General features: G+C 38.2%; 1 protein-coding gene across 2 annotated transcripts in view; it reads left to right on the forward strand.

The window, feature by feature from the left end:
- Window positions 1-13,835, forward strand: part of LOC111867744 (protein RCC2) — a 29,665-nt gene extending 15,830 nt beyond the window's left edge. The window contains exons 8-10 of one of the 2 annotated variants that reach the window (XM_023857864.2): window positions 4,517-4,697; window positions 4,895-5,073; window positions 8,754-13,835. In XM_023857864.2, coding sequence (XP_023713632.1) covers window positions 4,517-4,697; window positions 4,895-5,073; window positions 8,754-8,924 — 531 coding nt within the window. In that variant the 3' untranslated portion in view covers window positions 8,925-13,835. Of the gene's footprint in view, window positions 1-4,516; window positions 4,698-4,894; window positions 5,074-6,518; window positions 6,637-8,753 lie in introns of those variants that run through there. The other variant, XM_023857865.2, reaches the window with a different exon arrangement.
- Window positions 13,836-16,742: the final 2,907 nt, after the last annotated feature.

The following is a 16,742-nucleotide window of genomic DNA, read 5'->3' on the forward strand; positions in this document are numbered from 1 at the left end:
TGGCTGGAAGAATTAGGTAAATTGAAAAAGTCAACCTCATTGGGACTCAGACCTGTGACCTTCCAGTTCAGAATCACATTAATAACTGATGAATTATTTAATCGTTTAAATTTGCTCTGCTAAAATACCTTTGTTCCTTTATTAATATTTATGTAATAGGCAATAATATATTTGGTATTTAATAGCTTTATCCTCATTTGAAACTTATTATTTAATACATTACTTTCGATGTAATTTATTGGCTTCAGATGTGGATTATAGACTGCCTAACTTGAATTATAAACCATCTACTTTGGGGGTACAAGTTGAAGAGAAATTATTTCTGGGGTTATGCATATAAAAAAGGTTGAATACCACTGTTCTAGAGCAGGGGTCGGCAAAGATTTTTCGTAAAGGGCCAAATATAAAATACATTACACTCGGAGGGCCAAGAGGCAAACTCGAGGATCTTTAAAGGTCGGTACAGTTAAAATAACAGGTTAAAAAACAAGTTTTTACAAATTTACTGGTGAAAATGTAACATAATAAAAATACAAAAGGAACTACAATCATTGTTTGAAACACAGCTTTAGGCTACTAATGGGATGAATGAAATTGTTTTTTTTAGATAACATTTCTTCAAATTGGGGGTCAAAGTTAGTACTCCCTATCATCATAATTGATTGCAAATGTTCGTCTGTTAATGCTGACCTGTATTGAGATTTTACATATTTTATCTTTGAAGATGTCTTTTCACACAGGTAGGTACTACCAAATACAGAGATCAAACCTTGAGCGTATGATCTTAATTCACCATATTCATCACTTGGAAGACACTTATAGAATTCTGTTAGATTGTTCTCTTGGAATTTGCCTTTTAGCATGTTATCACACTGCAGATTAATCACTTCCAATTGAAGGTTAGGTGGAAGTTCCTCAATTGTACAGTTAAATGGATTTTCAAATCTGGAAATGTCTTCTGCACTTGCATCAAGATCCGAAAAACGTTGCTGGAACTGTTTTTTGAGCTCAGAAAATATATCACCTGCAAATTCGTGCGGGAATGGGGAATCCACTTCTTCTTTTAATGTTTGACAGCATGGGAAATGCACGAAACAGCTTGACATGATTTGTGACTCAATCAAAGCCAGTTGTCGTCGAAATGATTTTACCGCAGTATAAGTTTCACATATTAGCACTGTTTTGCCTTGTAGCTTCAAGTTGAATCCATTAAGAAATCCCATGATATCAGCAGCAAAAGCTAATTTCCAAAGCCATTCAGTGTTCGATAATAGTGGTTGAGGGCGTTTTTTCTCATTGAGAAAAATTTCAATCTCTGCTCTGAGTTCAAAAAATCTTAATAAAACTTTACCACTGCTGAGCCATCGAACTGCTGTGTGGTAGGGTAAGTCAGGATATTCGGCTTCCACTTCTGACAGAAAATCACGGAACTGACGATGGTTCAGCCCACGAGAACGAATGAAGTTCACCGTTGACACGACTGGTTCTAAAACACACGACAGATTAAGATATTTGCCACAAAGTACATGCTGGTGAATGATACAATGAATAACCATAGGCCTTGTACACCTTGCATTTTCACAAGCTGTGTAAATGCTTCCAACTAAGCCTTTACCTGTTCCAGACATATTTTTACCACCATCAGTTGTCACACATTTTAGCTGATTCCACTTCAGATTGTACTTCGTTAACATTTCCTCAACTTCCTTGAAAATGTCTTCGCCTGTAGTTGTTCCACGCAGACTATTCATAGAAGCTAATTCTTCAGTCACTTCAAAGTCAGCATTGACTCCTCGAATAAACAGCAGCAATTGAGCAGTATCTGTAATGTCTGTCGACTCATCAAGAGCTAAGGAAAACCACTCGAAATCATTTGCCTTGTTAATTAATTGGTTAGTTATGTTGCTACCAATGTTCTCAACTCTTCGGGCAACTGTTCTCGTGGAAAGGCTGATATTATTAAATAAATCCATTTTCTCTGGACACATTTCTTCAACTGCTACAATCAAACATGATTTAATTAACTCACCATCAGTAAAGGGTTTTCCTTCCTTGGCTAACAAATGAGCTACTCGTAGACTTACTTTACTTGCAGCCTTATTTTCATTTTTTATTTTCGTGAAGAAACTGCGTTGTAATGAAATAGTCCATTTCAACGTTTCTAATTTTTGTGATCGTTCCTTCCCTGTGAGTTGGGAATACTGTGCCGAATGCTTAGTCTGGTAATGCCGACGTATATTGTACTCTTTTAGTACAGCTATAGTATCACTGCACAATAAACACAATGCTTTGCCATCTAATTCAGTAACAAAATAATTCTCACTCCACTCTGCCTTATAAGCACGACATTCCAAGTCTGCTTTTCTCTTCTTTTGTGGTTTCGACAGCGACATGACGGATATCCACTGGTATTAAAACGACACAGAACAGCGATACACATGGCATTCGTAACACTGCGTATCATCACAGCTGGGGCCACAAAGGAACGTGTGAATGGGAAGCTATAGGAGCGCCACACACGGCAATTCTCGCAACTCCTCAACTCAAGGTCGGCCGTTGGAGTGCGTAATCATCCATAGACAATATGTTCGAAAAAACGTAGGTTTCTTCCTATAAATAAAGCTTCATAGACGCAGAAATATTAAACTCATATTATAATAATTATCTTGTTTCATGAAATATTATCCCACTTTGACATTTTTAAGAGTTTGGAAATGTAAAATCTATTCTTAGGGCGCGGGCCGCAGAAAAAGCAGCGGCGGGCCGGAGTTTGCCGACCCCTGTTCTAGAGGATTGGAGTCCAAGTTATGTAGGTGCTCTGCAGTTGCACTGCAGATGCTTCCATTGAGAACAGAATTTATTTCAACAAGGAAATCACACACTTGGGAGAGCAAACTTATATTTTTTGTTTTCTGCAGATGGGGTCCAAAATTCTGACTCATTAATACCTATTAATGATGAACAATTATACTGTTCACTATGAATCCAGTATATCAGTATTCACTATGTATGTATGTATGTCAAATTGCCCTGTAGATCTACTTGTGATCTCCAGACAGTTCTTAGTGACATGCCACTATCTGAAAGCTAAAGATATGAGATATAAAAAAGATAATGTTATCCATGGCCTTTAATTAATTAAGTGCCATACGATGAAGACACATAGGGCAGTGGAGGTATAGCTCCACCATTCTTGACCTTGGCGCTAGATATACAGGGTTTGTCCGGAAAGTAATGCAATTTGTTTTTCCCGCCACTGTTTCTGGTCGGAGCGTGTTCGGACCAGTTGGGAAGGGGGGAAGGACTCTTAGCTTCACAGTGCTTCCAAGCTCAATCTGCTCTACGCTCTCGGGGCGTCAGGATCACTGTTTCCATGAACCTCCTCTTAATGCCTGTGTCACGACGCGCAATGGAGAAAACTACCAAACAACATTACGCAATCAAGTTCTGTGCTAAACTGAACAAAAGCCTCACCGACACCCACCAAATGATTCAGGAAGCCTACGGGGACTCTGCTCTGTCCTATTCTCAAGTCACCAGATGGTTGAAGTTGTTTAAAAATGGCCAGGAAGAGGTGGAGGATGACCCCCCCCCCCCTCTGGATGACCGTCAACCAGCAAGAGTGACAAAAATGTGTCCCATGTTCATGATCTTTTAAATGCCAATCGTCAAATGAGTATTCGGATGAAAGCAGAGAATCTCAGTATTCCGAAAACCACTTTGAACGACATCGTTACTGAGAATTTGCACATGTGGAAAGTGTGTGCCAAGTTGGTCCCCAAATTGTTGACTGACAATCACAAGAACAACCGAGTGACGATCGCGAGTGATCGCAGACTTCTTGTTCCCGGGGATCAAGACCACCCTGAAAGGAACCCATTTTGGAACCATTGAAGTGATCCAAACCACCGTGACAAAGGCTCTAAACGAGGCCCCTGTCAAGGCCTTCTAGGATGCGTAGCATGCATGGAAAAGTCGCCGGCAAAATTATGTGGATGCCTAAGGGGAGTAGTTTGAAGAATTTTAAACTTTTGTAATGATATCTTGAATAAATTGTTTTACAAACTTAATTGCATTACTTTCCGGTCAAACCTTGTATGAAGAGATGACTTATATGAAGGAGAAAATACTGAATTCAAGTAGAGATTATATCACACTTGGCATTGTCTGAAATGTTCTGTACATTCTAATTATACAATCTATGCTAGACTACTCTGATAAGTGTTTTTGTTTCAAAATGCTGTTTTGGTACTTTAGAGGGGAAACCACAAGAAACTGCTGGCATAGATCATTTCTCATATATCCCTCCATCTCATTATGCAGACTGCAGTGATTTCAGAGAATACAGTTTGGGAAACATTGGTTGAACTCATTAGGAAATGCTTGCATCATTTTCACACTTACTCTGTATGCTCAGAAGAGGTGCAAGAATTAAGTCAGTGAAAAGAACTCTGAGGTAACTACAAATGTAATTCTCAAACTTACAATTTTTTTTTATTTCCATGTTTATCACTAGGTTGCAGTAGACTCACACAAGAGAGTATTTTCATGGGGTTGGGGAGGTCTTGGTCGCCTTGGTCATGCAGAACAGAAGGATGAGATGATTCCACGACTGATAAAATTCTTTGACACTCAGTCACGTGGAGTCAAGTCTGTCCATTGTGGTAGTTCATTCAGCCTTGCCATCAATGAACTAGGTAAGTCAAAGTCAAATACTTTGAAACTGCGGAATAACATGTATGTTTCCACTTATTCCAGAGTAATGTCATAATAGCAGGTTTAAAAGGACCTTGACAGCTTCTTAATCCATCTCCACTGTTCTTTCAGTTTTAATGAGTGCCACATAATGTCTGCAGTTGAATCAAATATTTGGGGTGGTGTTGTTACGTTCCAGGTGCTGTGTACTTGTTTGGTCAGACCAAACGTACTGGTGAGGCCAACATGTATCCCAAACCTATCCAGGACTTGACAGGATGGGCAGTTCGCAGCGTGGGCTGTGGATTCACCAGCATTGTGATGGCAGCTGATGACAGTGTTATTGCTTGGGGACCTAGCCCTACATATGGTGAACTGGTATGCCAATTGCAGTAATTATTATAACAGACATTTATATGATAATGTAGGAACTACTAACCACCAGGGGACTTGCTAGTATCAGGGTAAGGTTATGGGACTTCATTCAGAAGGTTCTGAATTCAATCCTATGTCAAATCTGTGTGCTGAATTTTCTGCCCAAAAATTGGCATCTGTGCCTCTAGCAAAAACAGAACTTTGGAATGTGAGGAATGCCAGGTTCCCTCTCCTTTGTTTCAGAGCTCATGTTAAATTGTATGTTCTCTTTGCCGACCGTCATTCTAATCAGCATCCTATCCTTGAGGTGTGCTATGGATTCTGCATCTCACAAATTGATTCAGTACCCTTTCCTAGGTCAGTGAAAGCCATAAAGACAACACTAACCATATCTGGAGGTATTAGATAAAGTTCTGTCTCATTATTTTTGGTCAGAATTCTAACTTGTGATGGTCCAAGGAGAAAGAATTGAAGGTTGATTTATCCTCATCCTCTGTCTGCAGCATCTAGGACAGCAGCCTGAGTTCATGTTATGTATACTTTTGTAGAGTCCATCTACTTTAACATAATCTGCCAGTTAATTGGTTATGTTACATAGTGATGGTAGTTGGGTCTTACAGATTGGTGTGGACAGCACATTATCATGCAAAGTCCCTCTGAGTCTGAAAGTGTGGAAAGGGGTTCCATATGTGGTTTGTAGTTTGTACCTGTTTAGGTTTAGAAAGTCACAGTTGCCAAAGGTGTGTGACTCTGCCTCTAGGTACACTTCTCCAAAAGTGATGTAATAATGAGATGAAATTGTAATTCCAATTTCTGAGCTAGATGGACTTCTGTGTCTGATGACATGTATGCTCAAGCCACTTGAAATTTTGACAAATTGTAGGCTTATATGGATAGTGGAAATGAGGGGTCTTTTGTTACACCTACAGTGTATATTTGCCATCATCGCTTTACCATTGACCATCTATTATCAGAGAAGATTTGACATGCTTTTATGCAAGTTGCTGTAACTTGCATAACTGATGTCCCTCAGCCATTACAGTCATCCCTGTACTTGAATAACTGTGATATACTGTCATCCACAGTCCTGGCTAATTACAGGGTATAAACAGAAAATTTCAATTAACTTGGAATGGTCCTGGTCTCTGAAGAATTGATTTACGTTCCCTGAATCCAGGACAGTATGTTTTCCTGCATTTGTCCTGGATGAAATGTTTCATTCCCACTCTGGTCTCAGAATGGGGGGCAGTGAATATTCGTTTATTTAACTGGTGAAATTTTTAAGGCCTAGTGGATTCATGCCTGACCTGGGAACCTTATTCAATAGACCCCTTCATATTTCAGAAATTTTAACTGGAGTGTCAAGAGTGGGAACATAGGTCTGTCACTTTTCTTCTGTATTCATTCACAAATTGACTTGAGTGTTTTTTTACATGGTTCTGCATCAGAAAGTGTGTCCATCATCAATCCCATGAACAACACTCGGATCCATGTTGCAAGTGGGATGTTCTGGACAAGCAGTTTGGCAGTTCATATGCAGAATCAGGTAGCCCCTCTAATGATCAGAGGAAACTTCTTCCCCTATGGCAAAGTTACAAACCCAACCTGAATATGCCGCCTGTGCTTCAGTACACAATCTGTCACTGTTCAGTCTGCTGTGATATGCTGTCAATGGCAGGTGCTCTTGTTGAGCAGATAGCTGATATCAGGAGCTGCTGAATTAACTGCATAGCATCCAGAGATTACTGCTTCAGAAATGTTCCCAATCCCATCCTGCTCAGTGCCTGAAAGTGTATGTTTTGCTTGCTTTTATCCCACACTATTTGGTGCTTTTTAATATTAACCAGATCACATAACCATCTACACAAATGTAAGAATTGATTACCTGGTTACACTTATATTCCAAATAGATGCTGCGTCTATTTAATTTCACTCTTATAGTACAGTATTTACTACTGAATTTTTGGCCTTTTCAGAGCTGTAGAATCAGGGTACAGTCTGGTCTGTTCAGACTCACTGAGCTCTACACAGATCATTAATGGAAGGAATGTGTGAAACTCTGTGCTTCTGAAGAGGTGCACTAGACATCACTCCCTTTCTGTGAAAGGACATGTGACCACTTTTTGTTGGAAACCAGACCATACAGATCTCACAGCCACCAGGCAGCAGATATTGCTTGCAGGCATTCAGCTGAACATTGAATCTGTCTCCCAAAAGTGTTAGCTGCTGATTCTGGAACTGCCTGATACTGTTCTATGCTCTCTGCCAGGCAGTCCATCTGGAATCAAGAGAGTAATGAAACCTCCTGTGCATAGTATAGGCATGGTGATCAAGCCTTTCTGCCTGGTAAAGTAAAAGGTAAAGTTGTCCATGTGCTTAATTAAGTAAGCACTATGCCATGAAGACATATAGGGGGAATGGATGGATCCAATATTCTTCACCTTGGCATTAGGGGTAGTGGTCAGCCACACACCTCAGCTGCTTTACCTCAAAGGAAAGAGCCCCTAGGTCCCATATGATAGGAGGATGAATGTGCCCCAGAGCCTGTCTGGACACTGGAGAAGAGAAAATTCTCTTGCTTTTGCCAGGAATTGAACCCCAACTGTCCAGCCCATAGCCTGTCACTATACCAAGTGAGCTACCCTGGTTCCTCCTTTGTTACTTTACTGTACGCAGGGCATGCCTGGCTTCACAATGCCCAACAGCAGAATCATTCTTGTTGTTACTGAGATTAACTACATTAGGCTATAGCTTCATCATACATTGATGTTACCAGCTTAGTCTGGCCTGGGAGGCAATATGACAGACAGTGAAGCAACAGAGAGAAGGTTGTGCAAATATTAAACCATTAGATTGACTAAAATTATCTTGATGATTTGAATGTCAGTCTCTTCCACCTGTCTTATTACCTCCCTGTAAAAATTTTGCCTTGAAAAGGAATGTAGATTGTGATCTTCCCTGGTTACACCTTATTTACCCATCAGAATTTCCAACTTCTATATACCTCAGACCTGTAAGTATTGGCACCAAGCTTGAGTTTAATTACTGCAAAGATGGAGACAGCCAGGATCCCCAGAAGGGCAGATCAGCTCATCAGAACACTGTCAACACTCAAGTCTGGAAATAACATTAGTTAAAAGATGCCATGAAAGCCTAAAATATGAATATTGAGGAACAGTAGCATTGAAGATTGTGATCTTCTGGATCATGAAACCGTGTTATTTGGTAGACAGTTACCAATATTATGGAGGTAGCTGCTGCCTTCATGAGCCAAATTTTGATGTGGAAAGATTGTTTAGGAGGGTTGACCAATAGGAACAGTGAACATGTGAAATCCTAATAGAGGCAGCTGTCAAGAAATTGCATTCAGAATCGTGGATGTGAAACCTCAAAGGAAGAGACCACTTCAGCAGCATTCCCACAAATTGAAATGATATTAAAATGGATTTTAGATGTGTAGGTTGTGAATTATGCTGAACTCAGTTGGACTAACACAGGGTAGGATCCAGTGACTGTCTTTTTAATCACAGTGATGAAACTTTGGGTTCCATAAGAGAGAATTTCTTGAGCAGCTGAATTACTGTTAATTGATCAAAGAAGATTGTATACCATAGCGTTAGTTAGTTACTGAAAATTTTAACATTTGTTCTGGTCTCATCTGTGTTTTTATGTTTCTTTCTTAGGGTTTTGGAGAGTTGCACAAGTCATCAACAACTCCCATGGAAGTGAAGGCACTTGAAGGTATTTACATATTGCAGGTCTCCTGTGGTTTAGGACACACCTTGCTTATAGCCAGGGACCAGTCAGAGCAAGACAAAGCCAAACTGATGAAATTGCCAGAATTCACGCCATGAGAGATGACACTTCTCATCAATATGATATACTGTATACAGGAAACTCTGCCATTGATGGATTTTATGCCTTCATATGTGGAAGGAATGAGACTTTCATGTAGAGATAAGGATTCAGGATTTATGTGGAAGTGGAAGTGTAGAAGGGTGAACTCTGTGTATGATTAGATGTTTTGAACATGCCTTTAATTTAAGAGTGAATTGCTATATTTACCTGAATATAGATATATTTATGGTTTAATGAAGGTACTAGCTTGTATTGATTTGCTCTGTTTTGTGTGAATATTCTAAAGATCTGAAGGGAGATGGATAATCTCAACTTTCTTGCCAGTTTCCATAAGCTCTGATTCACAGTTATGGCCTTAGATCGTGTCAGGTTAAACGTTAATGTAGGAATAATGCTCTATTTGCAACTTAGTTTGTCTTAGAATTTTTATTGTTTTAAATAGTATTTTAAGTCAAGCATATAGGCCTGTCCTCAGCCTAGACAAACCTCTGCCTATTTTATTAAGTATTACAGCCACAAACTGTATTCAGTATTTGTTCATTTTAGTCTTTATACATTATACATATACTTTGTATAATACAGTTTCATAATTGTGTATAGTATTAGATTCTAAATTCTTAAACAGAAATATCAGAAGGCTGATAAGGAGAACTAACACAGATTTTCCTGACCTACATGTAGGTATACTATAGTAAAATTATGTAGAAAACAGTGTTCTCAGAGATCATTCCTGTCATATTTCATTTGAAATTAAATTCAGACGTGTTGCTAGTCCTCGTATGGTCACAGTTAAAAGACATTAATAGCCAGTAATATGCAGTTGAACTGAGGTACAGTCATCTATAGTAGCTAGTGGAGAAAGGCCTGTACTACATGAATTTGTGTACATTGTTGTGCCTTAGCAGTGTTTCAGAGTAGAAATGAGGTTTCTACATTGACTGAACAAGGTTTCCATTTATTTAGAAAAATCTTGTCCTTTCTGGAAGTTGAAGCCCAGTCACTGTACCAAGCTATTCTTGCTTACGTCAGGATGTACATCTATCACATTTTGTCAGAATCTTATAATATACAGTGAACATTTATTCACATCTAGAATGTCTGAATTGTATTGGACTTACGTACTGCTAACAGTTTTTACTTGACGCTGCTAGAATTAAATTTTGGAGGAATTCATTCACTGAGAGTATAATTCTTTCATCTGTACAGATTGCCATCAATGATAGGCAGTGTTTTCAGTATTTAATATCAAAGTGAACCCGGTGAACAATAGCATGTCTAGTCTGTGCCACTTTTTTAATAAGTGAACCATGAAAACTGGTCTGTGAATTTAAAAGTGATGTGTAAATTGTGCTATATACAAGTTCAACAAACTTTGCCTTCTGGGCAGATATGGTATATAAGTGTACCATCTAAATTAGCAGGTAAATTGTCATCATCTTGGAGTTTTCCATTCTTGTATTTCATAACAGTCAATTGTTACAGCCCTTTAAAATTCTTTCCTGCCATCATTTGTAAATTGTAACTGCCCTGTATATTGAAACCCCCATTAAGTGTTCCCTCAACGAACAGGATTTGAACACTAAACTGAAAAATCTTAAATGGAGGTAGCTTAGCACTGAGATTATTGATTTGGGGTCACAGAAATTGAACAGTAAATGGGGCAAAATCTTAAAATGGGAGACATTAAATAGGGGTTTTGCTCTAGTTGGTCTTCTTCTAAAACTTCCATTTGGTGTGCAGTGCATTAGTTCTTTTGGTTGCATGTGTTGTTTTATTGTCTTTGTCCATAACACTGCAGAATTTTATTTTCTGTCCGTTGCACAAATTTAATTTCCTCCTTTTTATAGAACAGTTAATTCATTGTATGGGTGAAAGCTCTGGAAAAAAAAAAGCTGGGCAGCATGTGCTGTTTCTACTCATTCCTTGTATGTTAAGATGCTTTTGCATTAATATTCTAGTCTGTAAAAGTTCTGGAGTCTGAAATCTTTTATTCTGTTTCCCACTTCATAATGGTGACACTAAATTAAGAACATGTTATACTGTGTTCCTCTTATGATTGGCAGATGAAGTTGCATGGGGCATTATGGTTAAGTAAGGCACTCATGCTTCATGTTTTGGAGGTCCTGGATTCAAATCTCAGCCCATATACTATCCTGACTGAGGTTTTTGTGGTTTTCCTCAGTCTCATTAGAGAAAATCAGGCTAGTACATGAAATCATTTCACAACCAGTTCTATTCACATCATTATCAATTAACTGTTGTTTCAGCCAATGCTACATAGTCTAAGCTTCTGACATCAGTAAGTAGTCCATAAATTAATAAGAACTGCATGGGGTGTTTTACTCTCATAGGAAGAGAATTGTGGCTTGTGGTATATGAAGAATATTGTCACATGTTACAGTGACTCTCAATGGGATTTTGCATTGGATATTGGATTTATTGACCACTTACAGGTCATAACTACAAATAACTATAAAACTTACTAATTTCCACACTCTACAAATTACTAGAGCACACACAAATCTTTTCCAGCCTGCAGTGTCTTCACTAGTAGTTGCCTGGTAGTGGCTCCAGCAATGGCTATTCCTCAACTTCCATGCTCAAGTCCTCTCTGAATGATGGCTCCCTTCTGACTGAACTCAGTCTTCAGTTTGTCAGGACAAACCACCTTAGAAAACACCGCTTGCAACAGTAGCTCTATTGTTTTGTGTTGATTCATTGCTGTGGAGATGTTGCTCAAATGGTTTCCATGGGAACATGTTGTTTGCGACGTGTGTTACCCAGTAATGACTCTGATATATTTGCTTATCTCGCAGTCATTGACTAGTAAAGGTTCTACATGCTACAGTATGTTGAGTTTCCTGGATTTCATTGTGTGGGGTTTTACTGTAGTAAATTGTGCTCTGCTCTAGTAAGCAGATTGTCAAGTGGAGTGTCAGTTGATTGTCACCTTTTAAATCTTTGACTTAATCTCTTGCTTTAAATTATTATTTTTTGACTAGTTTTATGAAATATGATTGTGCCTTTTATACAGGATGATTGATGCTCATAAAATTTTATATGTATGAGGGAGAGTCAGTAAATAGGTCACAAATGGATATAAAATGTAAAACGTGATATTCAAACCTTGAAAAAACATGTATTTCATGACATATTCTCAACCAACATTGATACACTTAGCCAATCGCTTTACCAGTTGTCAAAACCCACAGCATAGAAGTCTTTTTTACTGTTGTCTCAGGCACTTCCACATCTCCATTTCAGCCTCTTCATTGTCAGCAAAATGTTTGCCACCAATGTAGATTTTTAGCGGACCAAAACGTGGAAGTCACTAGGTCCCAAGTCTGGGCTGTGAGGCAGATGATCAAGAAGTTCCCATTATAGTTCTAGAATTCTCTCCTGGGTTGCTCGGGCTGTATGGGGTATGGCATTGTCATATTGAATCAGTGCCACTCTTGCCAGTTGGCCTGGAGATTTTCTGCAAATTGCATCTCGAAGCTTCAACAGAACCTCACAGTACAATGCAGAATTCGCATTTTCACTACGCTTCTGAAAATGGGCTAACATTACTTCCTGAGAATCCCAAAACATGGTAAGCATAACCTTTCCAGCTGATGGTGGCCGTAAACTTCGAGCTTTTTTGTTGAAGGTGAACTGCAATTTTTTCATTGCATTGAAGCATGTTTTGATTTGGGTTGGTAGTGATGCATCCCTGATTCTTCCCCAGTAACAATCCTGGTAAGCATATGTTCTCCTTCATCTGCATGCCATAGGAGATGTGGCAAGGACAGACCCATTCTGTTCATTTTTTTCTCATTCCTTCACTTCTCTGGGCACCCACCATGGACACATTCCCAAACTTCAAATGATCATGCATTATGCTGTATGCTAAACCATGGGAACACCCTAGTGCAGTTGCTACAGTGTCTTGTCATTATTCTCCTGTCAGCTTGAATCAACCCCTTATCTTCGGCACCCACTGGACAGTTGCTTCTGTCTGGCTGGAGTTGATGCACAGTAAATAGTGTGTCATATATTTGTATTTCAAAATTTTTGGAACAGTTTCAAGCCATTTATTATAGTGTTTCTAATGAGTTGTGTGACTTTTCAATCACTCTGTCTTTAGCAATTGTAGCTCAATAGGTATAGCAACAGACTACAGATTAGATTGTCAGGGTTTGGTTCCTATCAGGAGCAAGAGAGTTTTCCCTTCTCTACAGTGTGAAGACTGCCTGTGAGGCCCACCCAGCCTCCTGTCCAACTGATACTTACAGCTCTATCCCTAGTGTAAAGCAGGTGAAGCATGAAGCTGGCCACTCACCAGCATCTAATGCCAAGTTTAAGAAGAGTATAACTGTATCTCCACTCCTCCATATATTTTCATTAGAGGGAACTTAGTTAACCACAGGGACAAGTTTACCTTTAGCTTTATACATATTAAAGCTCTGGATAGGCACCAATAGCTGGCTGTGGTTATGAATCTTAGGTTCCATCAAATCTGGAGAATGCCTTGGCTATAAACAAACTATTAGGATTTTATTCCATGGAATTAGCGACATTGAGGTCACTGAAAGAAGGTCCATAAATCAACAGTCCCCATGTCTCTGTTGTGTTGTTATGCTTTCCCGCGTTCCCTCTCCAGTTATCTAACCATTTTGTTTGCAGGAATATTGATAGTGATAACCAGATGATAACCTTCATTACTGACAACCATTTGGGCTGATTTATTAGGGCAGTAGAAACCAGAGAGAAATGTAACAGCAGAAAGGGTGAAGCCTTGAATACCGTCATACCTGCCATTTATGGAACATCCTTCTTTGGCCTCACTTCAACCATGTCAAAATCAAATCTGTTACATGCAATAGTTCAAAAAAAAAAAAAAAGCTATTCCTGTAACAGGCCGTGAAGGCCCATAGGGTTGTGAGACGTTGAGGGCCCCAGATTATCTAGACAGTCAGCTCATAGAAGGGTAAGGTTGTCAGCCTTACACGCCGGCCGCATTTTACTCCCCAGGAAAATTATTTAATTAATTCCTGGTACTCATTTCTGTTAGAGGCTGAGTCAACCCCAGGGCCATAGTGCAGCTGGAAGGATTAGGTCAATTGAAAAAAATCCAGTGACCTCATCAGGACTTGGACCCACAACCTTCCAGCTTGTAGCATAGCTACCGTATGCTCCTTCATAATCAATAGTAGTGTTTGCTATCAAAAGTGTGTCTTTTTGCCACTTTGAGGCCCCAGTTACTTTAAAAATACAAGGCCCAAGGATCTAATGCCTCCTGTATGCTTTTTTGTATATCTCAGTGGGTCTAAGTTTAAATAAAATCACATGAATGAAGGACGATTTTTGTTTTTGCAGTTTTTTGTGGAATGACCAGTATAAAAAATAGATTTGTCAAAAAACAAATTCCAGAGACTGCCTTCATACGACATGGGAGTAAAAATATTTCCCAGATTTTTCACTGCCTCCTCCTGCCTAAAACAGAGCTGAACTTGTGTTGTGTTAATTGTTGGTATTATGTTTTCCCTTTGTATTTCTCTACCACAGGCCTCACAGTAATCCAACAGGAATTTTAAGGCACGAGTGTGACACAGCACAGCATGTATTGTTTGAGAAAAATGTGTTCATCAGACTGAGTTTGTGATGCCCGTATTAATAAAAGAAATTCATTTTATTGCAGACACAGCAAATCTTTGTTATAGTGAAATATTTTAATTAAAAAAATAAAACAAGATAACAGTTTAAAAAAGTTAATAATTTATGCTTATAATGTTTTCATATTGGTATTTACTTTGTTGTCTCAAGCATATGTAAATAATATCTTTCACACATAGTGTTTACTGTTCAAAATTTTCATCTCCAGCAAGAAGTATAGATATTATGCTTAAAGCAAAAATTGAAAACTCTCTCAAATATTCAGGTAAATATATGAGCGAATTTTATGAAGTGTGTTTGTAAGTTTAATGAATGACTGATTCGCCTAATATAGGATGCTCTCTATGTGCATTTGTGTTGCTGACTTGCCAGGTACTATTAGTTTTCAGCCAGATTCATTGTAAGAATGTTTCAGCAATCATCAGCACTGTGCTATACTGAATTCATTTTGCTTCTTTTTGTGCAGTTTCATAAAACCAACAGAAGAAAAGTCCAGTAGCTGCAAGGGAACTTTCACAAATTGGTAATGTCTGATAAAGTTATTTAATTAATGATCCACAGTGCATGGCACAAACTCTTTCATGTCAGTTACAGGTGTCCAGAAAAAGAACTGTTTGATGCCATGCAGTAACCATACTTATTGGGACATGGAGTGTATGAATTGTGATTTGAGAAGTGGTTTCCTATAATTGAGTCAAATATAGTACAGACTCTTAGAACTGATTTTAAGAAAATTATTTTTTATGTTTGAATCTTCCTGAAAAATGTCCTTATTTTTAAGATATTTTTACTCATGACACCCAAGTTAGATACAAACATTGCCAAGGAAATTTTTAAATCGTTCAGGCTTTGAACAGGCAACCACATAGTTAACAGCATTCAATTATTATTTTGGCAATAGGAATGCTCATGAAACTTACCTGTTAAAATATCAAGATTTGTTTTCCCCAGTATGAAAGAATAAAAGGATACCAAGGTTTCTTCTTTTCTTCAACTTTTCTTGCAGCTGCTGGAAAAATTTGAACAGTACACATTTCTTACTGTCTTTGTTGACTGTTGCATCACTTATTGGTGCTTTGTCATGCAAATAAAGCATTCATGTTCTTTTACAAACCAATGCTGTAGAAATCAAGCAGAAGTTTGTTAACTACATAGTAGTTATGCATGGCCTGAAGTCACACTGTAATGATTAGAGTATTATACAGAAAGAGATGATACTTCCTGTTTACATAGTTGTGGCATCCTCAGATTCAATTGATTGAATGTCCCGTAATTTCAGGAACACAAATTCAGTCCATTTCATTTCCATGATAGATGGATATATAGCTGCTGTGTAGTATAAACAAGGTAGTAGTTCTTCTCAATAAACAGATGTAGTTATAAAAATGAATCATGTTCTTTATTATTGATAATCTTCTGAATTGCGGTTGCCATCAGCTAATTAGATCCCTAACTCTGATCATTTTGGGATTTGAGGTTCTCATGGCAGTTAGTATTATGAGGTTCATCTCATACATTGGTACTTATGCACCAGACTGTACAGTGCCACATCCCAGGAAACTGTAATCTTAATTCTGAGAATTGAATAAAATGTTGTAAGACATGAATGCTTCAAACTATTCTAAATTATCTGGCCACTAACCTGTTACTGAATTCAGATTTTATTCAGTCACAGGGATTAATGCAAATGTTGGATCCTGCCAAACATAAGCCTATTTTGTTGGTTTTGATAATGTTTCAACAGTACAATTATTGTGACTTAAAAAAATCTCAAAAACCAATTGTTTTTATTGTAAAAGTAATGAAAATTATTAACAGTTACAACTATAAACAAAGTGGACCCAGTTCTAAAGATCAGCTGTTATGACTGCTTATACCATTTAGATTCTTTCAAAGAATAATTATTGATTAGTTGCAAAATAAAAAAAAATGTTATTGTAACATTATAAGAAGATCCAGCCCAATGACTTTCATATGATGATGCTCTCAGATTCACAGCACGACAGTTACCTTCTCCTACTTGTAAAAGTGTTATGCAGTATTACAGTTTCCTTAATAATTTCTGAGAGTATCTCTGTCCATCGTTTAAGCAGTTTTAAAGCATATCCTGTTGGAGGACTCATATAAAAGATTGCTGGCTAATATCCAGAAAAAATGAT

Source organism: Cryptotermes secundus, unplaced genomic scaffold, assembly GCF_002891405.2.
Source record: "Cryptotermes secundus unplaced genomic scaffold, Csec_1.0 scaffold80, whole genome shotgun sequence".
NCBI lineage: Eukaryota > Metazoa > Arthropoda > Insecta > Blattodea > Kalotermitidae > Cryptotermes > Cryptotermes secundus.